The sequence below is a fragment of the Danio rerio genome, chromosome 5 (assembly GCF_052040795.2).
Source record: "Danio rerio strain M-AB ecotype USA chromosome 5, GRCz13ab, whole genome shotgun sequence".
NCBI classification, from domain to species: Eukaryota; Metazoa; Chordata; class Actinopteri; order Cypriniformes; family Danionidae; genus Danio; species Danio rerio.
Genome location: NC_141025.1, coordinates 29,140,262 through 29,168,061, shown reverse-complemented (window position 1 = coordinate 29,168,061; position 27,800 = coordinate 29,140,262). Strand labels below are relative to the sequence as shown.

The following is a 27,800-nucleotide window of genomic DNA, read 5'->3' as shown; positions in this document are numbered from 1 at the left end:
GACATCTTCATTTTCAGGCTTAGGAGGACTTTGCACTCACACAACAAGTGTATCGTGCCAAAGCCCAACCAAACCAATCTTTGGCTCACCTCTTTCAATCAGGCCAGGGTCGGCCAACTGAACCACGCCTGGATTCGATTTGGAGCACTCACACTTGTCAAACGAACCGGTAAACGCATGTGGGCACAGTTCGGATACCATAGTGTGAATGCACCCCAAAAACCTTTTAAAACATTTAATAAAGGTCTCTTTTAGTGGAGACCATGTTGTAACCTTGGCAATACAAAGTCTCTTTCTCAGTATGCAATCTTAAGCAGTCTTGAGTCCTCGTGTTCTCATGCAACGTCATCATCAGCTGCCAAAGTTCAGTTCCAAAACTCAAGAACGGAGGATGCGTGAAAGTTCTTACATGTGTTCTTGATATTGATGATGCGTCGATGCAGACTTGAGAGGAAAACTCACTCGAGAAGTCCCAGAAGTCAATGCGGCTGAATAAGGTGGTGGGAAATGCAGCATTCTATACCTGTTTATTATTAAAGTTCAGAGATTGAACTTATTTATCTCAGGAGTTTCCCTAAATGAGATGCTGAAAGTAAAGAAGCACTTTATCAGCATCTAGACCAGCAGCCTGTAAGTACATTTAAGATTTGTTTCAGTTGTTGTGTATGGTTTGAGGACTTGTTTCCAGCTGTTTGTGTAAAGTTGTAGGACATTTAAACTTGCTTTCAGTTGTGTATAATACTAGAAGTTGTTTAGCCACTGTTTCCTTGGTTACTATAAAAACTTGTGTAGCGAACGCAGACGCGGTTTCGCGTCGTCCGCCTCAGTTTCGGCCCTTGTTTTGACTCGGGAGGCGTGTCCAAACGCCAGGTAACCACTATATAGTGAGCACGCTAGCATTAGTCGGCAGGAGAAGCACTTTATCAGCATCTAGACCAGCAGCCTGTAAGTACATTTAAGATTTGTTTCAGTTGTTGTGTATGGTTTGAGGACTTGTTTCCAGCTGTTTGTGTAAAGTTGTAGGACATTTAAACTTGCTTTCAGTTGTGTATAATACTAGAAGTTGTTTAGCCACTGTTTCCTTGGTTACTATAAGAGCTTGTGTAGCGAACGCAGACGCGGTTTCGCGTCGTCCGCCTCAGTTTCGGCCCTTGTTTTGACTCTCGAGGCGTGTCCAGCTGAATTCAATCAGCTAGTGCTTTGGGGTTATATAAACAACTAGTTCACCGCGGCAGCGGTCGCGGCAGCCTCGTGTGAAGACCGACGAGGGTAAAGACCATCGACTCTACCTGCGCGACTCCACCGAGCAAAGACACCGACAAAGCACTTGAGTACTTTACTGTATTGTTTTACTTTACACTTATTTTTTGTTGTCAGTGCACTTTTATTATGTGTTTTCTAATTCCTGTTGTTACTAACACTCGCAAAACACGGGAGGTGCGCTGCAGGCGTAATCCTCACAACCTTCGTTCAATACATGTATCTACTATTTCACAACTCTCTCTCTCCGTGGGCCTCTGGAATTGTCAATCAGCTGTTAACAAGGCTGATTTTATTACCTCCATAGCTACATATTCTGACTATAATCTCATGGCTCTAACTGAGACCTGGTTGAGGCCGGAGGACACTGCTACACATGCTACTCTTTCTGCTAATTTCTCTTTTTCCCACACTCCTCGTCAGACAGGGAGAGGGGGTGGGACTGGACTACTAATTTCCAAAGAATGGAAATTTACTCTGATACCGTCCCTGCCAACAATCAGCTCCTTTGAATTCCATGCAGTCACCATTATCCACCCCTTCTACATAAATGTGGTTGTCATCTACCGCCCACCAGGTAAATTAGGTCACTTCCTAGATGAACTGGATGTTCTTCTCTCATCTTTTTCTAATTTTGCCACTCCCTTATTGGTGCTAGGTGACTTCAACATTTACGTTGACAAACCGCAAGCTGCAGACTTTCAGACTTTGCTTGCCTCTTTTGACCTAAAAAGAGCACCTACTTCTGCTACCCACAAATCAGGTAATCAGCTAGACCTTATTTACACACGACACTGCTTCACTGATCAAACAATAGTAACTCCACTACAAATATCTGATCATTTCCTTCTGTCTCTCAACATCCACATTACTCCTGAGCCGCCACACACTCCTACACTGGTTACCTTTCGCAGAAACCTACGATCTCTCTCACCCAATAGACTATCCACCATTGTTTCAGACTCTCTTCCTCCATCTCGCAAACTCACTGCACTTGATTCGAACAGTGCCACTAATACACTCTGCTCCACACTAGCATCATGTCTAGACCGATTATGTCCTCTCGCATCCAGGCCAGCCCGTGCCAGTCCTCCTGCACCCTGGCTCTCGGATGCTCTCCGTGAGCATCGCTCAAAACTTCGGGCTGCGGAGAGAATTTGGCGGAAAACTAAAAATCCTGCACAGCTCTTAACATACCAAACTCTTCTGTCCTCTTTCTCAGCTGAGGTTACTTCTGCTAAGCAGACGTATTACCGTCTGAAAATCAACAATGCCACTAATCCTCGCCTACTTTTTAAAACATTTTCCTCCCTCCTCTATCCTCCTCCTCCACCCGCATCCTCCACACTTACTACTGATGACTTTGCTACATTCTTCTGCACCAAAACTGCAAAAATCAGTGCTCAATTTGCTGCACCTACAACAAACACGCAAGATACAACACCAACACCACACACACTCACCTCTTTTTCTCAGCTCTCTGAGTCTGAGGTGTCCAAACTTGTGCTATCTAGCCATGCAACCACCTGTCCACTCGATCCCATTCCCTCTCATCTCTTGCAAGCCATCTCTCCTGCAGTCATACCAACACTGACTCACATAATTAACACATCTCTTGACTCTGGTTTATTCCCCACTACATTTAAGCAGGCTAGGGTAACCCCACTGCTAAAGAAACCCAACCTGGACCATACGCTACTTGAAAACTACAGACCAGTATCCCTGCTTCCATTCATGGCCAAGATTCTGGAGAAAGTAGTGTTCAATCAAGTCCTGGACTTTCTTACTCAAAACAATCTCATGGACAACAAGCAATCCGGCTTTAAGAAAGGCCACTCAACTGAGACTGCCCTGCTCTCGGTCGTGGAGGATCTCAGACTGGCTAAAGCAGACTCTAAATCATCAGTCCTCATTTTGCTGGACTTGTCAGCTGCTTTTGACACTGTCAACCACCAGATCCTGCTATCTACGCTTGAGTCACTGGGCGTTGCGGGCACTGTTATACAATGGTTCAGATCTTACCTCTCTGACAGGTCATTCAGGGTGTCTTGGAGGGGAGAGGTGTCCAACCTACAGCATCTAAACACTGGGGTACCTCAAGGCTCTGTTCTTGGGCCACTTCTCTTCTCCATCTACACATCATCTCTAGGACCAGTCATCCAGAGACATGGATTCTCCTACCACTGCTATGCTGATGATACCCAGCTATACCTCTCTTTTCATCCTGATGATCCCTCGGTTCCAGCTCGTATCTCAGCCTGCCTGTTGAATATTTCACACTGGATGAAAGATCATCATCTTCAGCTGAACCTCGCAAAAACGGAAATGCTTGTAGTTTCTGCCAACCCGACTCTACACCATAACTTTTCAATCCAGATGGATGGGGCAACCATTACTGCATCCAAAATGGTGAAAAGCCTTGGAGTAACGATTGATGACCAACTAAACTTCTCTGACCACATTTCTAGAACTGCTCGATCGTGCAGATTTGCACTCTATAACATCAGAATGATCCGACCCTTCTTATCTGAACATGCAGCTCAACTCCTTGTTCAAGCTCTTGTTCTCTCCAAACTGGATTACTGCAACTCTCTACTAGCTGGGCTTCCAGCTAACTCTATCAAGCCTCTTCAACTGCTCCAGAATGCAGCAGCACGAGTTGTCTTCAATGAACCTAAACGAGCACATGTCACTCCGCTGCTAGTCCGTTTGCACTGGCTGCCAGTTGCTGCTCGCATCAAATTCAAAACTACCTACAAAGTGACTTCTGGCCTAGCACCTTCTTATCTGCACTCACTTCTGCAGATCTATGTGCCCTCCAGAAACTTGCGTTCTGTGAATGAACGTCGCCTCGTGGTTCCATCCCAAAGAGGAAAAAAATCACTTTCGCGAACGCTCACGCTCAATCTGCCCAGTTGGTGGAATGAACTCCCTAACTGCATCAGAACAGCAGAGTCACTCGCTATTTTCAAGAAACGACTAAAAACTCAACTATTTAGTCTCCACTTCACTTCCTAATCTGCAATTGCCTATTTGAATATCACACTAACTGTACAAAAAAAAAAAAAAATACTAACACTTCCCTTCTTAGACTTTACAGACCTGAAACTTGCCTTTAGTACTTATTCATTGTTGCTCTTAGTTGTGTAAATTGCTTCCTTGTCCTCATTTGTAAGTCGCTTTGGATAAAAGCGTCTGCTAAATGACTAAATGTAAACATTAACATGAACATCTTAAAGGCATAAACACATTAAGGGTGTTTATTTGCTGAAATTTGTATTAAAATCTGAATTATTTGTATTGTGCAGAATACAGTTGTAAGATTTTTGTTCATAAAATGGGGAAAATGATAAATCGTTGCATATGTACTGTAATAGTTAAATAATTTCCTGTTAAAAGTGCTTGAAGGTCATGTGACCATCAGGAAGAGCTCATGCATCATGCATTTCTCAGAGGACGCATTCTGTGTTCTTGTGGTCTCCTGAGTTCGTTTTTGCCCAGGTAACCTGACAAAACCGGTCTTCACAAATTCGCCTAGTCTGTTCTCTGCGTTCTTGGAATTGAGAAACAGCCAGTAACTCGTAGATCTGGATACAAATCCACTGCTGGCCATTTTTATGTTGGCAGTAGATGGTAACCTCTCAGTAATGGTCCAAAAGTCTTAAGATTTTACTACTTTACCAGCAAGGCGTCTCATCTTAAAAGTGGAAATCTGTCTCTCCACCCTCTTTTGATGCATGGATAAAAGAAGTGTTTACTTCCATTAAATTGGAAAAAAATTGCCAATTGCTTACTGGTTCTTTAAAGACCTTTAAAAAGTTGTGCCGCCCATTTTTAGATTATCTGCTGGCTAACTCTCTTAATTCTTAAGCTGAGCAATAATATATGAATGCATATTTATTAATAATTTTCTTTTTTTTCTTTTTTTTAAATTTATCTTTATTATCATTTTTAAACTTAATTATGTTTGTTTAGTTTTTTCAATAGGAAGTTATAGACTGTTGAGGGAGGGAAGTGTTTATTTGGGATAGCTTTAATCACAACATTGAAGGATAATTGTAAAATGAATGTTGTAATTTATTCTCCACATAAAAAAACTAATAAAAGAAATTTGAAATAGAAATACAACAGCTGTTGCTGGGGCAGTACCTTTTGAAAGGTACATATTTATACCAACGGGTCTATTTTGGTATCTTAAAGGTACATGCTCTGTTAGTACCTAAAACTACAAAAGAGCTTTCAATAAAGGAACTGCCCCAGTAACAGCTTCTGTACCTTTATTTCTGAAAGTGGATAATCCCTCATTCTAATAGGCACATAAAACCTTTTCAAGAGAGTAATTGTGACATGACCTAGGTCAGGCTCAGCCCTCATGAATCAACAGCTTTTGTCTTCATTATGGACACATCCTGTAATGCAACAAGTTTGACTCTGAAAAGCACATTTCTATAGAAACCAAGTTTTGTTTTATTTAACACAGTATCATCTATTGTATTGTCTATAATGACTGAAACCAGGGGACACCTTTAATATGTGCTAGAGCACAAAGGCAGTGTAAAAAAAAAAAAAAAAAACTGGCAAAAAATAGCATGTGTGTGTGCTTAATAAAATAATGATGGCACAATATGAACTTTAAATGACAGAAAATGGGTTCAAAATTACAGTGCTGGTTTTCTAGCAGCTGTGCTCTCCAATTCTCCATAGACAAGCCAGTTTTCTTCTGCTCTTGTCTTCACACCATCCAAGCAAGTGTACGGTTTTATAGACAACCCATCTCTTTAAAGGGCCATGAAACCCCTCGTTTCAGCAGGGTGTTTTCACACCTCTGTTTTGGTGGGAGTATCGGGGGAGGGAAAAGGGGAAGGATTTAACGTAAACTAAGTAACTTAGAAATAATTTTGACTAAGGTCTGTCTTTAAACACTGAAAGAGTACTGCTGACCATACAAACTATAACTTTGCTATCTGAATGAACAAAGAAAGGGCGCTGATCGCACACACTTAGCAAATCTGTTGACAGGACAATCAACACATACTGGAGCTGCGTCTTTTTTAAAAGGAGACGAGCAGTAAATTCAGATCTCACCATTTCCAGATGAGAAAAGCTCTCGAGTAAAACATGTTACGTATAAACAGAGACGTAATACGGTACTCCCAGGTACAGATGTCCAGTCTACATGCTGGAATAAATGCTAAGATCTCAAGTCCGTGAGGCAGCTTCAAAAATTTGTTTCAAACCGGAAGTAAGAATTAGCTCGAAATATCGTAAAAACAACCAATTTTCACTTTTTAGTGAAATATAGGTGTCCTAATAGTGTTTTTAGCAGTGTGGGACACATATGCGACTGTCAACAGCTCAAAAAATGTGTTTTTGTGTTTCGTGACCCTTTAAGGTCAAACTATGTATATCAATATATTTTTTTCAGAACTTGTAGCGGAAGAAAAGCTAATTTTTAATATTTGTAGCTTCCGTCTCACATTTCAGGCTTTGTTTTGCAGAGGTTTGCTAGAAGTGTAATAGCTATGCACTGTGCCTTGCCTTGCCTTCCTCGCCATTATCTCTAAGGTAATACTCGGTGAGTCGCCTCTCATCATCTCCTGACAAAAAGCCCATATGGTGTTATCACCGAATGAATCAGACTGGGACTGCTACGCTCCGGATGCCAGTAAGAATCCAATCTTGCCAATGAATATCATTGAGTGCCCCTGATTACTCACACAAATGCAATGCATGAAGCGGAGGGGATTCTGTCACAAGGTTCCAGTTTGCTAAGCGAAGGAAATGCCTCTTCATCTTCACCGGCATGTCATTTCTACCAGAAATGATCCGTTCGCACATATGATTGAGATCTGTCAGTTGAATGACGGGGGAGTTTCTGCTGAAATATGTGCATGATGGATTGTCAATAAGGACCTCGTGTGGATGATTAAAGAGTCACACTGTCATCACTGAATTTCATTTACAGTGACCTTCAAATATGCTTAATTGAAAAAAATGTATATAGATTTTTTTTGTTATGTTTTTGTCAATGTTATGTTTATGTCAGCCAATATCAAGTGTGCTTTGTACTGTAAATGTGTTAATGCAGAACTTAAAACAAGTATAATAGCTTCAAAAGAACCAAGGTTTTCATGTAGTTGTGTTTTGTCTTACTGTACAATACTGCAATAATGCTCTGTTGTTTTCATAAAACATTATTAATTGGATCATTGTAGCAAAATATGCATCTTTTAAAGGGCATCTATGATGAAAATCAACTTTTGTAAGCTGTTTGGACAGAACTGTTTGTAGGTATAGTGTGTCCACAGTCATACTGGAGTGATAGAAACACAATAAGTCTCTTTTTTTTTTTTTTTTAAATATCCTGACGTTAAAATAGGATCCAAATCCCTCCGATCTTGAGGCCCACCACAGCGTAACATAGGAGTGCAGTTTACCCGCCCATTGAATTGATTGACAGCCATGTATTAACATGACTCCATAGTAATGTGTATAATCATATCCACAAGACAGGACGTGCACAAAAGAACGAGGATTAAAAGATCTGTTCAGCTCTCTGTGATCTGCAGCACCTCAAGAATGAGTTTTACAAGCTTAAACTGTTTGTCAAAAACATTTTAAACCATAAGCCGTTTGAAAACTACAGTAAACCTAGACCTCACTGCATTTAGTGAGGTATCTGAGTACAAGACACTGTACATTTTTGTTTGACATTTTTACTGCATTTGCTTTTTGCGATTCTAATTTGTTGACAACATTGTGCAAGAGAATAAATACACCCTTGTTTACAACAATCATAAACTCCCTTTGGGTAGAGCTGTGCACAACTATAAACAATATTGCAGTACATATTGGAACTGAACCTACAACATACACAGGTCTGTAAATCTACATTTTAAGGAATTTAAAAAAATAAAATAAAATTAGCTTGACAGATTTTGACAGCTAGTTAAACATTTTTTAATGTAATGACTCAAGTAATGAACTGAGGACTATTAGTTTTTTATGGAATGACTATTCAGCATTCACAAGGTTAGTTAATTTTGACTGACGTGACATAACCAAATGATAATGTTATAAAACAGCAGAGAGTTTTATGAAAGCAATTGATGCATGTCCAAAAGTATTTGCAATTTGTTAGAAGGAATGAGACTGAGAATGAATGAGAATGAACTAGGATGTGCACAAATGACTAATTGTATTGAGAAATGCATTAACTGTTGTGCAAATGTAAATAGTGTGTGTAACTTTACAACAACATTGTGTGTGACTCATCCTTGCAGAAGGGCTTGCATTAACTCCACAAGAAATACATCAAATATCAGTTGGGAAAGTTCTTACTGAAGTAAAGGAGATCTGCTTCATTCTTGTCTGTTACTGTGCTGTTTATCTACGTGAAGGCTACGGCAATGACAGCGAGGAGAAAAGGCTAATTTGCATTAAAGGCACAAGCAACACAAACAGCTCAAATTTCACAGATTTAAAAAGGTATAATAAATAATCTGGTGGGTATTTTGAGCTGAAACTTTACATTCTGGAGACACAAAAAACCTATATTAAATCTTGAAAAAGGGGTAAAATAGCGGCATTTTAACATTAAAGGTTTCAAACAGCTCATAATCACAGTCTTTTTTTGCTGTTCAAACGCTATAAAAATAACTTGAAAATGAATTTCTAGGTCAACGGGTATCTTGAAAGCTTGAATCCTATCACATGAGGAGGTCACCAGTCAACGAGTTGCTGCACACAGGTTATCTTGAGTCTCTATTAGCCATCGATTTTGTCAGGGCGCATGTGTGTGTGTGTGTGCGCTTTGATGGACATGGAGCGTTGAGTTTGTGCACTCAGTTCAGCATCTGCTATGAATTGGATTTTTCTTACTAGTCAATAAATGTCAAAGCACATATCCTGACATTATCCTGTCATTTGTGCTCATGAAAAAAAATGGCTTAAGGCCACAGAAATGGGTATCCCAGTTGAGAGGAAAATCATTGCCAGTTCTGAGATTTTTAGATTTTAAAAACACTCAAAAATAAAGTTTGCTGTTCGTTCAATCTACTTGTTTAAAATAAGATAAAATAACACAATTCTTGAGGTTGTTTTGGGATAGCTTAATTGTTTTTATGTTCAATTTACTAAACCTACAAGTTTTTACAAGTTTAACTTAATTTCTCCATGTTGTAAAACAATTGAATGTGTGGAACATTTTTAAATATACAGTACTGTACTAAGCATTCCTTTGGTATGTCCAACATGACCAATTCCAAATGTTTTTGTACATGGTTTAGTAAAGGGAAACCCTATGTTACGGAGTAAAGTGATTGGTTAAATATAGCGAGTGCAGTGTGAGTCGGTAATGTTCGTTAACACAGCTCTCAATGGTCCATTTGCCTGAGTTCCAGTTATTGATCCTGTCACCAGTCCATACCATTGACTCACACTTTGTGGGCATGTGTGTGTGTGTGCTGTGATTAACTGGGAAAGGGTAACAGATTAATTCAGTAACATGTTGAGTTTTGTCGTGTGTCCCATAGAGCTGTGGTCCTCAGTGATTTCCTGTATTGATGAGTCCTTTTGATTCTCTTTTCACCTCTCCATCCGTGCACCGCTGCTGAGATCAGGTAAGATTCCATGTACTTTTAAGTATAAAAAACATGTAACATATCAATGAAAGGTATTTGAGGATTGAAAAAAGAATCTGAGCAGCGTGAAATGGTGAATTGTGGTTTCTGTGATTCACATTTTGATTGTTTGATCTCATTTTGCTTGTGAAAAATATTAGAGACTTCAGTGTTTGGTGGTTTTTGAGTAAATAACTTTGTTAAAGTGTGATTTTACATTTTGATTATTATTACTCATGACATCCTTTAGTTGTTCACTCTGTATACAGCTATATCGGGAGAAAAAAGAGACCACTTGCAAATTTTAAGTTTTGATGGATTTGTTGGATTTTTTAGGTATTGGTTTGAGTACATTGTTAATATATTTTCTATTTATGAATGTCTAATAGTTATTTTTCTTTCTAAATTATAAAAAAAATATTGTCATTAAGGGTTTTTTTAGATTTGTTTTTCAGAAAATTGCAAAAACGTCAAAATAACCATTGAAAAAACATTGTTATTTCATAAAATATTGCTTTCTTAACTCTGAAGTTCTAACATTGCTATTGATTATTTTTATCTACAGCATATCAAACACATTTCTGAATAGCTAAAGCATTTTAGATGCATATCCGGTCCACACTTTACAGTAACGTTTCATTAGTTATATTTACAATATAATGTGTCCCACTTTTATATTAGGTACATAAAAAATACAATGTACTTACTGTGTTCATAATGTATTGTAGAACACTTCTCGTGCTCTTGATATGATATACGGGTATGTTAGGGTCAGGCTTGGGGATATGGGTAGGTTTAGAGGGTGGGTTACAGTATAAGGGGTGGTAATTACAATGTATTTACATATGTAATAACATGCAGGTATATAATCAATCATGAGTACAATGTAAAACACAATATTTGTATGTATTTACATGTATTTACACAATAAGTACGTTGTAACAAATTATTCATTTCAGCGTAAGTACATGTTAGTTAAGGCCACCTAATATATTCCTCAACGTATTTACTAACATTAGCTAAAAATGAACAATGTTTGTACAGCATTTATTAATCAAACTTCAACATTTATTAATGCATTACTAAAATCCAAAGTTGTGCTTGTCAACATTATCAATGAAAGACTGTTTTTGTTAACTAACATTAACAAAGATTAACAAATACTGTAATAAATGTGTCGTTTATATATTTATTCCATGTTAGTAAATACATTGAGTACATTGAATTTTTGTGAATTTTTACCTATTTCTGAAGGAGGACTTAACTCTGAAGACCGTAACACACAGGAATGAATTCACTTTTAATGCATTACTATTAAAAATATTTATTTTACATTGCAATACTACTTGTTAAAAGTGGTCTGTTTACTGTCTTTGTGAGCGCAGAACTCACAAAATCTCTTGATGAGTGTAAGAGATTATTATAGTATAATGTGACCACAGAGAGTGGCCTAATGACTGCTGAAAAATTCAGTTTTACTGTATAATTACATTTTAAAACATAAAATGCATTTACTTTGACTGGTATCTCCACAAACTTGGTAGATTATGTGGAATTAAAGTTAGAAGTGTGAAAAAAGCATATGCAAGGATGACATTTATCTGTGTTAATTTTAATGCATGAGATAATCTGCAGATTTGATCAGATATGTCACCGGCTGCTATTATTGAATTAGTTTTCATTAAAATTGATGAATGTATTCATGTGTCTTGTCAATGGCCGTTTCTGCACATCCTATTTAAGGGGTTCCGTGAACACGACCTATTTCATGCATTTTAATCACCGATTGACACTGCAAGATTGCGTTAAGTGTTTTTTAATAGCTTTAGTCCAAGCTCGTGATGAAAAGTAGCATATTCATGATGAACTAATGCTCCTAAACTCTCAGCTGAAACGGTGGAAAGGAAAAGAAAATAGGAATATAAACTAAGTCAAATGTTAGGGATGTTTTCCAAAACAGCCTATTTTGCTCACAATTGCTGCATTTATTTACTTTATTTATTTATCAAAATACAGTAAAGACTGAGAAATTGTGAAATATTATTACAATTTAAAATAAATGTTGTCTTATGGAATGTAGTATAAAATGTAATTAGTTCCTGAGTGTCACGCTTCAGAAACCATTCTAATATGGTAGAAAAAAACATTTATTTTTGTTATTTTAATATTTTTATTATCAGTATTTAAGTCTTTTGGCCTTCTTAATACTTTTGTGGAAACTGTGAGACAGTGACTTTCAAAATTAAAATGTGTTGCCTTTTATTTATCAAGGACATTTTAAATGGTGCAAAAGTCAATACAGTATACATTCATGAAAAAAAGAGTTTTGTTAAAAAAAATTACATTCAATTAAAACATTTGTGACCCTTTGTGAGCTCATCTGAAAACTGAATAAATTTGTTAAAGTCTAGATCAGATACGCTGTCAACTGGAAATGTAATATGCACATCAGTATAGCAGCGTTTTTTTATGACACAGTATAACAATAATTAATATTTTTACAGTACTGTGATGGTTGGGTTTAGGGTTGGGGGTAGACATTTAAAAATATTGGGTCATTTAATACATAGCATAAATAATACTCGGTACAGCTACTGTTTTTACATTACTGTGATAGTTGGGTTTAGGGTTGGGGTTTGGGGTAGATGTTAATAAAATACAATAAATGGGAAATGTAATAAATAATATAAATAGTTCTTGTTAACTTTCGGATGCAACCATATCTGATCTAGCAACAACCAATAAATTTGGCTTTGGTGCAACTATTTGTAAATCTGGGCGGTAAATGTTTGCAAAGTTGTCTTGGTTTGAACAATATATATAATTAATAAAATATAAAATTTTTATATATGTAGGATAGTAAATGTAAAAAATGTGTTCATGGAACATGATCTTTACTTAACATCGTAATCATTTTTTGGTTTAAAAAATAAATAAACTGTATATATTATTGGCTACTAAAAAACATACACCACTTAACATAAGACATGGTTTAATATGATTTTTGGTCACATTTAATTACATATGAATGATACAGAGTATGTTATTTTTTCATTTAAAAAATAAAAATGTATTACAGTTTAAAACAAATAAAACAAAAAACAAAAACAAAAAACAAATGCAGCAAGAAAATTGTTCAACATTCATACTTTTAAAAGTCCTTTTTTAATGATTGACCACGGTCCGTGTACGTTTTGTTCATTTGTTTTCCATTTTCAAACGGAATAAAGGAAATGGAGAAAATGGCCGTTTTTCCGTTTTTCCTTTTGCTCACGAGAAAACGAAAAAACGAGATTTTGGCTGGATTTTCGTTCTTTGGTTTAGGGTAGGAAAACGGATAAACGACTTTAAAATTCATTTTACACATGTAGGCGGTGCTGAAACGCCCACTTTCCTCTAACTGGTTAACCAAATCTGCGCTCGTGACGTCGTCCTCAAAATAAAAGCCTTACACGCAGGCTTTTAATTATTATTATTTAATTATATATATAAACAAAGTTTACATATTCTATCATTTGAACCACACACAGTTAGCAGGCTTACATTCATTGCGTATGTATAAATTAAATTAAAACGTAAATCAGCAGTATTCTTAGACATTTGTCATTAAAATAAGGTCATAGTTCACTGCCAAGCTTCTTGCTGCTGTGCACCTGATGCTGAGCAAAGAAAGCCATTTCCGAGCAGCACCTGGTTTGCATGATTGTTTCAGAGCAAGGGCTTTATAATAATAATAGTAATAATAATAATAATAATAATTATTATTATTATTATTATTATCAGTTACTAGTGTTTTTATTGTTTGGTGTGTTTTTTTTTTCTTTTTAATAGTTGTTAGAACCAGAACCAGAATAAGAACACTTTGGGCCCTGCTATAAAAACAAAGGGTACCATTTGTTTTCATTTATTTCTTCCTATTTTAATTATATATTGTAATTATTTATTTGATAATTAATACTATTTTATTGCAACGCCAAAGTAGTTTTTATTATTAAATTTGCTGTTATTGTAGGCTAGATGGCAGGCTTTAAATATTTTAAATAACATTTACTCATAACCTTACTAATTCGAGAGCTGAACCTAAAAAAGTTTAAGTGCAATAAGCCTGTACAATAAAGGGAGCCGCAATGCATATTTCTAGCGCATTCTTTCACTCAACAATTATTGCTGGAATAATGAAATAAATTTCAAATTAACTAATTAAACACATTATAGTTGATAAAAAAATTGTGTCTAGTAGTTCCGACAAAAAGATGAGCTCGCTACATGTGCGTTGCGCTAATAATTTGACATTTGCTCTTCTTAAGAAAGTGCTACAGCGGGCCCTGCTATTTCACATATAAGGTTAGTGATACGTATTTTAAATTAGTATTGCACATTATTCATTCATTTTCTTGTCGGCTTAGTCCCTTTATTAATCTGGGGTCGCCACAGCGGAATGAACCGCCAACTTATTTAGCAAGTTTTTACGCAGCGGATGCCCTTCCAGCCACAACCCATCTCTGGGAAACATCCACACATACACAAACACTTATACAGAACGGACAATTTAGCCTACCCAATTCACCTGTACCGCATGTCTTTGGACTGTGGGTAAAACCGGAGCACACGGAGGAAACCCACGCGAACGCACTACACTACTGAATTAGACACACAATCTCAAAAAAAAACTTGATGCTTATTTACATTATCTAAAGTCATTTCTTACGAGGTAGGATCTGTTGTTGTATTATATATTTTCGTTTTAATATGCAAATAATTTTCTTTAATTTGTAATAGGCCTATTGTCCCTCATTGCATAAAATAACCAGCCTTTGTATTCAATATGTTTGTAAATTGTTTATCCAGTTTGACGCAAGCTAAACAACATTTTGGCCTGTTTTGCTTATTAAATGAGTGATTTTCACGGAGAAACAAATCATCCATCCACACAGTTTTGTATAGGACCTGTGTGAACAAAAATATACACTTCATCATAGCCTATAGGAAAATGTATCTGTTTAGAACCAATTTTGTGTTGTATAATTAAAAATATTAAAAATACAATAAAAAAAAAAAGGAATAACATTTGAAGTGCAATGCTTCAAAGATCCAATACGCTGCATGCAGAGCCAAAACAAAAACTGGTTTGTTTGTTTAATAAAATAATAATATGAAATTAAAGTGAAATATTCATAGTTCCATAACCTGTATTATAACTGTAGTCACCCTGACAAATCATCCTTTGCGCCGGTCAGTTTCACCTTTAATCAAGAATGTGCCAGAACCAAATGAGAATATTTACAGATTACCTCGGAATGAGACCTCGGTCTGTGAAGGATGCAGAACACAGAAACTCGCTGAGAATGGAGATGCATGTTAGATGTTTTATATCCCTTTAGATATTGTAAATAAACAAGTTTTATAGAGATTGTGTCATGTCTTTTCTTTGACGCACGCACTGAACAGCCCCGAAAAGGCGCCTTTATTTAGCCTGTAGCCTAAATAATAGTTTAGATTTTATAACATATAATGTTCCATTACTTTAAATGTATAATGTTTTTTAATATTTATGGATTATATAAAATATATAGTTTATATAAATGCGCTCTGATCATTCAAGGATCATAATGCGTTGCATATTCTTCTTATTCTTCATTAGGCTTGATCCGTAAATTGTGTATTTTATAAACTGATCGTTTATAAGGACTAAGCTATTAATAAAATTCCTCGAATGGAAAAGTCTTGATTAAAGAAAAAGATAACTTAATTTGACATATGCATATAGTGCGCTTATTTCTGCGCGCATCGCGCGCTTTACCGAATTACCTTTTTTATTTTTTATGGACTATAAATGCATCTGGCAGCACCGAAAAGAGCAAATGCCAAGTTATTAGTGCAGCGCACAGACAGCTAGCTCGTCTAGTCTGAACCAGGGGTTTTCAAACTATTTATTGCACATCCACCGATCCCATTGCGTTTTATTTAGGATAAACCACTTATTTGAAATTAATTAATTAAAAGGTGCGTACTCTCCAATACACCACTGAATTATAGTGTCATAATATTTAATAATTATAATTAACATAGACACCTGACCTCCATTTAATAAACAATTTATTTGCCATACTCTGTTAATTTGAAGTTTAAAGTTTAAATCATTTATGTTAAACTTAAATTATTTAAAAACTTAAAAAGACTTAAATTTAGTCATTTAAGACATTTTAGGTCATAAGTTTACATACATTGACCGTTGCATTTAGTAGGCCTATTCTGGTCTAAATAAGCTTTTTGCATCTTTGGTGTTTACACACACAAATTAAGCAGTTTATACGTACATTTAATGTTACTTTGAAATTACTTTTGATGCAATAAATAATCCTAAATAGTTGAAAGTGTTAACATATTCTTGAAATGTAGTTATTTTATAACTATGAAATTTATTACTAAACAAAGTGAATCATTATGAATTTGCCAAGAAATAATCCACTTTACCACTGTAAAGCAATGCCCCACACTCACTAGAACGGTAGAACCTGGACTGTATGATATGTTCTGTATGTAAAATAGAGAAAATAAGCAAGATGCGCAGTCTCATGCAGCCTTAGTGAAATATAGCGCGTCACAATGAACTAAAAATAAAACCACCCTTGAAATGCTGGCGATCTTAATTTTTTCAGCCTACACTGACTGAGAATAATGTTGCACTATTTTATTAACAAATAATTAGAATGTTTTTTTCCCTTCAACTCATTCATCATTACTTTTGCCTGTGCAAGTTTTTTGCGCGCGCTTGAGCGCGAAGGCATCTATTTTCAGGTGCAAGATGCCACTTTGGGTGGCACCAGCACACTCTGCCACACCTGTGGCTATGTCCCTGCTACAATAATAATAACAACAACAACGACAAAATAATAACAAAAAATAATAATAATAAGACAGGCCTACTTTGACGTTGCAATAAAAAAGTATTAATTATCAAATAAATATTTACAATAGGCTAAAGGCATATATTAAATTAAAATAGGAGAAAATCCAATAGAAACAAATGGTACCATTTATTATAGCCCCATGCAGGGTCCAATGTGTTCTTACAACCATTGAATAACTAAGTAAATAATAATAATAACAATACTAATAATAATAGGCCTAATAATAATAATAATAGGCCTAATAATAATAATAATAATAAATTATTATTTTATACAGAGTAGGCTATTATTTAGGCCTACAATAGCTCTGAAACAATCAAGTAAACCAGGTGCTGCTCGGAAATGGCTTTCTTTGCTCAGCATCAGGTGCACAGCAGCAAGAAGCTTGGCAGTGAACTATGACCTTATTTTAATGACAAATGTCTAAGAATACTGCTGATTTACGTTTTAATTAAATTTATACATACGCAATGAATGTAAGCCTGCTAACTGTGTGTGGTTCAAATGATAGAATATGTAAACTTTGTTTATATATATAATTAAATAATAATAATTAAAAGCCTGCGTGTAAGGCTTTTATTTTGAGGACGACGTCACGAGCGCAGATTTGGTTAACCAGTTAGAGGAAAGTGGGCGTTTCAGCACCGCCTACATGTGTAAAATGAATTTTAAAGTCGTTTATCCGTTTTCCTACCCTAAACCAAAGAACGAAAATCCAGCCAAAATCTCGTTTTTTCGTTTTCTCGTGAGCAAAAGGAAAAACGGAAAAACGGCCGTTTTCTCCATTTCCTTTATTCCGTTTGAAAATGGAAAACAAATGAACAAAACGTACACGGACCGACCACCAGCAATAACTGAAATTAAAAAAAAGTAATAAAAAGGTAATAAACAATTTAAATGTGTTTAGCCACAGTTCACAATTTTAATCAAAATAAAGGGGTAGTGCAAACAAAACAGAAAATTCTGGCATCATTTTCTCACCCTTAATTGTTCCAAACTTGTTTGACCTTTTTGTTCTGTTGAGCACAAAAGAAGATATTTTGAAGAAGGCTGGAAAATCAGTAACCATTGGTTTCCTTAATATTTGTCAATGGTTACAGGTTTTCAGCTTTCTTCAAAGAAAGAAATTAAGAAGTAAGAAATAAACTCCTAAATGTTTGGATACACCTAACAGTAAGTAAATGGTGACTATTTTATTTTTTGGGTGAGTTATCTTTTGACCGGTAGTGTAGATATAAAAATATATGGAAAAAAGGAGTATCAAATGGAAAGCAGAGTGACAAACAGAGAGAGAGAGAGAGCGAAACTGGCCAGTGCTATAAGTGGGTTGAGCACAAATGGGGATCCATTGATTGAGCCTGTGAGTGAGGATGGCCAACAGCATTTCTCTTTCTCTCCATTTCACCATTGTTCCCTTTCTCTTGCTCTTCTGGCCACTGGGTGTGAAGGACACCAATGTGACAACTAATTACCCAGTTGGAACCCAGCAGAGCTAATCCAATGCAGTTCTATTCCTCCTTATTATCGTCCACAGGTTTATAATTCCTCTTCTGGGTGACTTTATGCTGATCAGGACAAGAACTGTAGCACAAATCCACTAAGAAGTGTTAAAGAGCCCCAATTAATTACTTTGAAGCACCTCAATCAATATCCTTCTTCAGTTGTCAGAATGAACGAGCAGGATGTTTTAATATGAAATAATCAAAAAAGGCATTTCAAGCATGAAAATAAGACAAAAGTACACTTAAAAATGTTTAACTTAAGTTTGATTGAGCATAAAACAATTAAGTTGCCCCCCCCTGCCCCCCCTTTAATTCTTATTAATGTAGCTCATTTTTAATAAGTAGTTTGAACAATAATTTGTTGAGTGTAATACATAACTTGTTCTTTTTAAAATTAATTTAATAGTTTTTGTCTGACCAAAATAGCTATCAAACATGTTTTATGACGCACAGAAGACATTATTTACCAATAGTTTTTATTTTACACTCAAAAAAGACTTTTGCTGTATGTTTAAACTGCTTATTTAAATTGAGTTGAAACAACACAGTTCTTGGGATTTTGATGGGAGGTCAACTTAACTGTTCTATGTTTAATCCACTTCAATTTGTAAATTCACTAATTTTGTCCCAGCACAAATTGATATTGTGAACACAACATTTTTTACAGTGTATATGAAAAATAAATTTGAGGCATATTTATAATAATTAAATTTAATTCATGCTTATTTCTATAGCCCTTTACAATGCAGATTGTGTCAAAGCCGCTTAGAAGTTCTAGTAAAGTGCAGATTTCAGAGTTGAAGTTCAGTTTTGTTAAGTTCAGAGTAGTTAAATTTCACTGCTGAAAGTTCAAACACTGAAGAGCAAATCCATCGATGCACAGCTCCACAAGTCCCGATTCGAGCAAGCCATTGGCAACAATGGCAAGGAAAAGAAGACTTCACCAATTGACGAAGTGAAGGGGGAAAAAAACTCAAGAGAAACCAGACTCTGGTGGGCAGGACCCATTAGAGTTATTATTTAGCCTTTAACTTTCAGATTAAAGCACAATGTTATAATATTACTTTTAATTTATGCCTTACCTCAAACATATGTTATGCTGAATGACAATTAAACATTATTTTACTCGTATTCATATATTGTAAATGTAAAAAGATGTAAATAACATCACTTTTATCAGTTTTGTTTGATCCGAACACTAAAATGCATGGGAAAAAATATTCAAAGATGTTTCTTTGGATGTACTAAATTGTTTTCAAGGGTAAGTGGTTGTAAACTGTTTATTTGGGGCTGAATTTAAACAAACAAAGTTGAACATTACTAAATTTATTTATTTTCGTTAAATTCAACCCATATAAATTGTTTGCAACAATTTTGCAGAAATGTATTTTTCAGTGTGGGATGTCTTGCAAATAATAGTCAACAAGTGTACTTTTTACAATATAAAACATGCTTTTGTTTCTACTGTATTTAAATTTTATGTGAAACATTCAGAATAGACAGCATTTATTTAAACTAGATACAGTGCTCAGCATATAAATGTACACACTTACAAATCGATCTTTTATTTTTTAATAGGAAGCTTTACAATATTATTTTTGCGCAAATACATTTGATTAGTCAGTACTAAAGCCATAACTTGAGCTTATATAACAAACTACCTTGCGATAATGGTCCAAAAACTAGTACACCCAAATGTATATGTTATAGAAAAATATTAAATACAAATTAAAAAAGAAAAATCAAACGAAGCAAAAAGAATTGAAAAATTTAGTTGTCATTTTGAAGGTTGTAATTTTTTTAATATTTTGCATGAATTTAATTGTATTATCTTTCAGTTACTAAACATGTTTGATGACTAAAATATTATTTTAATAAATATATCTGTTTAATTAATCTGTTTTGTTTAAATGCATCTAAATACATTGCCCAAGTTTACTGACAAATAGATAAAAATATTCATTTTCAAAATTCTAAATTATGCTGAGCACTGTGTATTTAGGTATTCAGTCGATTTCAATCCATCCTTCCTAATTTAAAATAGTATTTTTGTTTCAAATGTAAGGTACAAGTCTCTTCAAAATGCTCAAAACAGTTCAATTACGAGAACAAACGATTTCCAAAACATGTAGTGTTCACTCAAATCAGTTGCACCTTTACAGAAATGTGTCTTGAACATTTGTAAAAGCCCGAGGGCAACTGTGATTTAATTTGTTCTCATTAAAGTAAGTGTATATCAAAATCAAAGCCAGTGAGAAAACACTACTAGCTGAGGAAAGAGACTGGCCTTGCAGAGAGGCTTTAACTCCGGTCGTGTAATTATGTATCTTTCCATCAGTCATTTGTTCTGTTAATTATTTCACCATCGATCTGTGATTGGCAGAGATTCAGCAAAGCAGCTCAATGTGTGCCACTGCCCCGAGTCAAGAGCAAAAGCCATAACCAGAGAGCATCACGCTTCATATATGTTGCAGAAACATATATTTGGTTTGCAGTTATGACATAACCCGTGACAGACTCAAAACAACAAACACATGTTTATAAATAATTCATCATCACCTCATCTGTATTCTCTCAGGATGGACCATGATCGAGGCATGGGAAACAGTCGTTACCGCTATGAGGAGGAGGAGGGTGAGTAGCCTTAGGCATGAAACACACACACACGTTATTTTTAATGATTAATCAGGCAATCAGCATGACATGAGTTTCATGTTGTGCAGTGAGGTTAGTTTAGGACGTTGTTACGGTTAAGGTTGAAGCATGTACAGTAGAGTATGTTGCCCACTGACTGATGTCTTTTTTTTTTTTTGCATTTTTTTGTCACACTTAAATGTTTCTGATCATCATACTATTTTAAATGGTATTCAAAGATAAAACAAGTAAACACATCCTACAGTTTTTTTTATTAAAGTGTTTATGTTAATTATTACCTCTTAATCATAAAATTTAAACACAACTGAATAAAACATAACTGGATTCTGGCTCATCACACCTGATTTAGCCACACCCAAGTCTGATTACTGCAACAACTGGTCACAATCTTAATCTTAATCTTCATCTTAAAGCTACAGTATGTTAACTACTAGGTATTGTACTCCTGGATCAAAACAAAAGCAAGTGCAGGTTGCCAGATTGAGGACAGGGTCAAATTTATATTCTACATAGAAGCAACGGCACATGATAGAAGGAATATTTTCCACAGTAAAAGGAGTTTTTGTCCCAAACAATACCCCGAATTGATATATTAGAAACGGTTTCTATTTCTCACACGTGAACAACAAAAAACTGACAATCACCTCAGGTAAACCTCATGTGCTTTATTCATTGGTAAATGCTAATAATGTGAGTTTGAATGCCACTTTACATGACATTTATTGCCATACTGAAAGCAGCAGCAGATAATTCACCAGAGATCTTGAAAATATAGAACTAAACACATATGAATAATCCAGCATGTACATTTAATAATATTAAAGAGGGTTAATTTTTATTAAATAGATCATACACCCTACCATATCATGAGTGAGAGCATATTCTGTTCTTCTGAATGGTTGTATTTCAATATCTGTCCTGTTTCGTCTGGTGTAAATCACCAGATTGCTATTCACTGCATATTTCGTCACGTAGCCTCTTGCTAGCACACGGGGTTACAATTTAGCCAGCTCACCTTTACATTTGTAATATTATTTGCTAATTTATAACCTCACGTGGAACTGAATCAGCATGTCATTTCGGAGTCTGCTACTGTCCACTGGAGATCATATTTCTGTCACGGACGCATGCTTTCAGAGCCTTTCTAAAAGAAAGAAAGAAACCCAACCAACTAACTAACTAACTAACTAACTAACTAACTAACTAACTAACTAACTAACTAACTAACTAACTAACTAACTAACTAACTAACTAACTAACTAACTAACTAACTAACTAACTAACTAACTAACTAACTAACTAACTAACTAACTAACTAACTAACTAACTAACTAACTAACTAACTAACTAACTAACTAACTAACTAACTAACTAACTAACTAACTAACTAACTAACTAACTAACTAACTAACTAACTAACTAACTAACTAACTAACTAACTAACTAACTAACTAACTAACTAACTAACTAACTAACTAACTAACTAACTAACTAACTAACTAACTAACTAACTAACTAACTAACTAACTAACTAACTAACTAACTAACTAACTAACTAACTAACTAACTAACTAACTAACTAACTAACTAACTAACTAACTAACTAACTAACTAACTAACTAACTAACTAACTAACTAACTAACTAACTAACTAACTAACTAACTAACTAACTAACTAACTAACTAACTAACTAACTAACTAACTAACTAACTAACTAACTAACTAACTAACTAACTAACTAACTAACTAACTAACTAACTAACTAACTAACTAACTAACTAACTAACTAACTAACTAACTAACTAACTAACTAACTAACTAACTAACTAACTAACTAACTAACTAACTAACTAACTAACTAACTTAACTGACAGCTTAACTGACATTGGGCAGATTAAAATTACCCAAACAAAGACAGACGTTCCAGCAGGTAACTCACATTTTCAAAGCAGAATATCTGACTTCAGCATTGTTTTTTCAGATAAACAAGTATTGACATGGTTCTTGCATATTTGCAAACATATTATGATGTTTTTATGCTTTAGAAGAGTCAAAAACTTACATACAGCACCTTTAATTTAACATGTTGGCAATCTTTAAAATCTTTGATTTTGTTTTGCAAAAGTCTATACAGGGAGCCTGTTTATATAATGAAAACCCAGACTTTTATAGCTGAGTCAAATATCGTTTCATACGCATTTCTGTAGAGCTATCAATGCAGTAGCCAATTAAATGTTTACAATAGTCACCTCTGAAAGAAAGAGAAGGTTGTTTAGTTGGGTTGTTTGTGAAGTCTAGATATGAATTTGTATTCAGTAATTTTATCAAGGAAATTCATTTTGTTTAAGTATTTGTAATTATATAATGTAATATATATATATATATATATATATATATATATATATATATATATATATATATATATATATATATATATATATATATATATATATATATATATATATATATATATATATATATGTTTTTTTTTTTGTTTGTACCAAAATCTGCAGCCTGGGTAACCGCAAGTTTTCATAATAGAGCGTATGACCAAATTTCCATGTGTGTCACCATGATGGTGTTTAGCAGTTGTGTGAATGACACTGAGTGCCCTCTACATTTCATTGTTCTACCGTTGCTCTACATATTTATTTCTTTGCTTTTGAATAAGTTGTTTTTGATGAACATTGGTTCATCGTATGACTTTCCCATCCACACATGCTTATGGTTGTGTTTTTGTCTGTGTAACAAAGCTACTTTGTGCTGATATTAGTGCTTCCAAACAGTGGCTTACATCTATAAAAGATTTCATGGACCAACAGGGTTTGTCTGTATAAGCAGATTAGATCATTTCTATAAATATGTTTTATATGCATTCTGTTAATATACAGTACATTAAAAACCATTAGGCCTACTGAAAAATCAATCAATAGCAGTCATCATTTTGCAGCCCAACATTGTGAGGAATTTCTCATTTTAAAATGTCGAATCTTCATAACCGTTCATAATAATTACTATGATAGGATACATTTATGTATACTGCCCCTTAATGGAGTAGCTATCTGACTTTACAATTTTGTAAAGTTAGTAAAAATGTCTCCTTCAGATTTACATTTATTTTGTGCTGTCATCTTTTACTGTGAGCTAAATGTGATACGAACCTGTTAAATAGCCTATGGCTACAACAAAAACTGCAGCAGAAAGAGGCTCATTGTACCCTTTTCTCCTTTTCCTTTCCATTATATTTGTAAGATTTGACAACCCCCAATCAGGAACCTAAGTGTCACACATATCTTGTCATTTCGCTATTTGAAAGAGTTAGAAAAGGCAACATTATGTTCACATTATGTTCAACTAAGGGAAAATATTATTACTGTGCAACAGCTAAAAATGTTTTTCACATTACTGCTCTTCAAATTTGCCTGATAGTTTTTTCCCCTTCATTTCACACCTAACATATGTTTTGATGAGGGATAATTATGGGTATGACATGAAATTACACAAGCAACAGTGTTCGCCGAGGGAGAAAATTATGGATGTTTTATTTATGTAACTGTTTTATATTGTTATCAGTTGTTAAATGTAGTTTTCAGCAGTCATACTAATCAAATATTCTGATCATTTCAGTTATCATTAATAATTCTATAATATTCAGCAATCTAATAATTCTGATAATTGACCAAACATTCTAATGACTATACTAATATGTGAGTTATATATATTTATTCATACAACATCTTTTTCTGGTTCTCTAATCTTATTGGCTGATAGCTGTGCAATATTCTACAATAACAGCACTCATACAGCTTCCTCACCCTTGTGTTACTCCGCCTACACAGAAAGACAGCAGATCAATAAACTTACTACAGTTTTGACAAATATTGTTGCTGTTGGACAACATAATCAGTGTTGGAGAGTAACTAATTACATGTAACGGTGTTATGTCATTTAATTACATAATAAATGTAACTGTAATTCATTACAGTTACTGAGAAAAAAATGTGTAATTAAATTATAGTTACTTATGAAAATGTTAAAGATTACAAACGGGGTTACATCTAAAAAATTGTCTTTAAAAATCTGGGATATGTTGAATAATATTCATTTATTCACGGGCGAGGCAGTGGTGCAGTAGGTAGTGCTGTCGCCTCACAGCAAGAAGGTCGCTGGGTCGCTGATTTGAACCTCGGCTCAGTTGGCGTTTCTGTGTGTAGTTTGCATGTTCTCCCTGCCTTCCCGTGGGTTTCCTCCGGGTGCTCCGGTTTCCCCCACAGTCCAAAGACAAGTGGTACAGGTGAATTGGGTAGGCTAAATTGTCCATAGTGTATGAGTGTGTGTGTGCGAATGTGTGTGTGGATGTTTCCCAGAGATAGGTTGCGGCTGGAAGGGCATCCGCTGCGTAAAAACTTGCTGGATAAGTTGGCGGTTCATTCCGCTGTGGCGACCCCGGATTAATAAAGGGACTAAGCCGACAAGAAAATTAATGAATGAATAATTTATTGATTTGCTTGTTTTTTAGATGCTCAAACCCTTCTGCTAAGGGTATCATTAAAGTGGTGCTATTCTGCTATAACTACATTTCTCCGTAGCATCAATACTTTCTAAATAAAATAGCTTTTCAGTAGTAACGTTTTTTTAGTCAAGTAGCGCAGTAGCGTCCACACAAGCTACATTTACAGATCGAGAATCAATAAGTGATGGCATAAGTGATTCACAGAGCTGTGAGGCCGGTGTGTAGCCGATGAAAGTAAATCTATATGATTGTAAGAATGATGACTACCAGTTTTTCTGCGGTCGACAACATACTTTTTGGTGCATTACTGCCACCTCTTGCTCTGGTCCCCAGCCAAGGCTAACACGAGAAATTTGCTTCATGGAAAGATAACTGAGGGAGAGGATTTTATTAATCAAGAATTGTAAATAAGTAAAAAGCTTATTCCTAAATATTTCCCATGACTGTAAATTACTATAATATTTAAAATGTGTAACTGTGTTTTTAACACCTGGTTTTAGAACACCTGGTTTTAGTACAGCATATAAATTACAGTAAATAATTCAACTGAACAATTCTGCTTCATATTTTTCATTGACAGTTTTATTGATTTTTTTTTTATAATGTCTGGTTTTGTGGTGGCTGTACTTTAAAATTAAATTGATATAATCTTAATTCAATAATGAAAGCTTTTGAAAACAGTGCTACTGTAAGGTCACACCTGCTTGATATAAATGCTTCAAATGATTTAGCCGGAAATATCCATTAGAAACTTAAAAGTAATCAAAAAGTAATCAGATGTTAACAGTTACTTTACTTTTATAAAGTAATTAAAAGGGTACACTAATTACATTTTAAATAGGGTAATTTGTAATCTGTAGTCTATTACATTTCCAAAGTAACCTCCTCAACACTGAACATAATGTACTTTTGAGGGTTTTTTTAGGTGAGAATGTAGTTGTTTAGATTGAGATTATTTCAGACATTCAGCACATCGGCAGTCACTAGATTGTCATTGAGCAGAGCAAAGAGGGTTGACTTTCCGTCACAAGATGGCGACAGAGACTGCATAATACGTCCTTAGGAGAGAGAAAACTAAGCGAAAAAAATCTAATTACAGCCTATCAAATCATTCTAAAACTGATAAGTGATGCTGTAAGTTTATCTCTCTCTTTTGTATGTTGTTGTGCTGTATTTATACCATAGTAAACTAGTAGTGTTTGCTTTGCTTTGGCTTTTTTGAGATTAATTATTGTGATCTCCCGATTGCAACAGAGAAATGCTGGGAAATCTCTCTAGACTGATGGCATTTCATGCCGTTTAGCCTTATATTCTGAAAACATGAGCAAAATCACATGTTTTGTCATCACTTTAGACATTACGTTCATCATTCAAATGCTAGCTCTAAAGGGCCGTTGGTGAATTAGTAAAGGATTCTGCTGTTTTGACATCAGCTGCAGATTTGAAGGAATGGCAGAAGAAAGTAGTTCCTCATACTAAAAGACTATGAGACTCTCTGTGTTTCAGTTTCTTTTTTATACACACGATTATGCTGTCGAACTGTTGTATGAACACAATATCACTCTCGTGGGGGTGTGATATGGCTTTATATCATCACTACTAAGGCACAAGGCCGAATCGCACTGCTACTTATGAGATATATTATAGTTATATTTCTATATGACTATACATGAGTTGTTTTTAGCAACATTAGTCTTTCTAATCATTATAGTAGCATTATAAATTAAGCAATAAATTAAGCTATACAAATTGCATATGTTTATGATTATAAATATACAAGTTGTTCATGGGAAACATACTTCTAAGTAGTACTATTGAAACAAGTTTTAAGATTAAAAATGTTGATATTTTTGAAGAAACAATGAGTTTATATAAAGTATAAGATTGCTTATTTCTTTTTAAAGTAAACTTTCTAGCTGTATGGTTTTTAGCATTTGAAATGTTAAACAAACCCTTCAAAAGTTTAGTCTTTGTTTTTATTATGCTATTATTATAAATGAACCTATAAAATAATCCATAAAAATTTTATAATTTATTGTTAGATCAATGGTTGCATTGCTCTTTTGATTTAATGAATAATAGATCGAGAGACTAAACTTAAACAAGGTGTTTTGCTCAAGGTTAGACATTTTCTTGTAGTAATTATCTGTCCTTTGGCAGAACTGGCAAAATTATTGCAAATAAATAGACTATTTATTGATCCTGCAGAGTGTCAATATCGACAACTACTCTGTCAATGGTAAAGCCGGATCATGCCACTTTGGTCTTGATCGTGTTTGCTTGAAAGAGCAGAACATTTTCTATGGAGCATGAAATTGCTTTCCAAAATCAATGCCA

The 27,800-nt window shown here is 34.8% G+C and overlaps 1 protein-coding gene across 3 annotated transcripts in view; it reads left to right on the top strand.

Moving 5' to 3' along the window:
- The first annotated feature begins 9,692 nt into the window (after positions 1-9,692).
- The window catches only part of slc4a5a (solute carrier family 4 member 5a), a 72,532-nt gene continuing 54,424 nt past the window's right edge, over positions 9,693-27,800 (top strand). For 2 of the 3 annotated variants that reach the window (XM_087253535.1, XM_087253533.1), the window contains exons 1-2: positions 9,715-9,881; positions 20,873-20,928. In XM_087253535.1, coding sequence (XP_087109661.1) covers positions 20,874-20,928 — 55 coding nt within the window. In that variant the 5' untranslated portion in view covers positions 9,715-9,881; position 20,873. Of the gene's footprint in view, positions 9,882-20,872; positions 20,929-27,800 lie in introns of all 3 variants that reach the window. The other variant, XM_087253534.1, reaches the window with a different exon arrangement.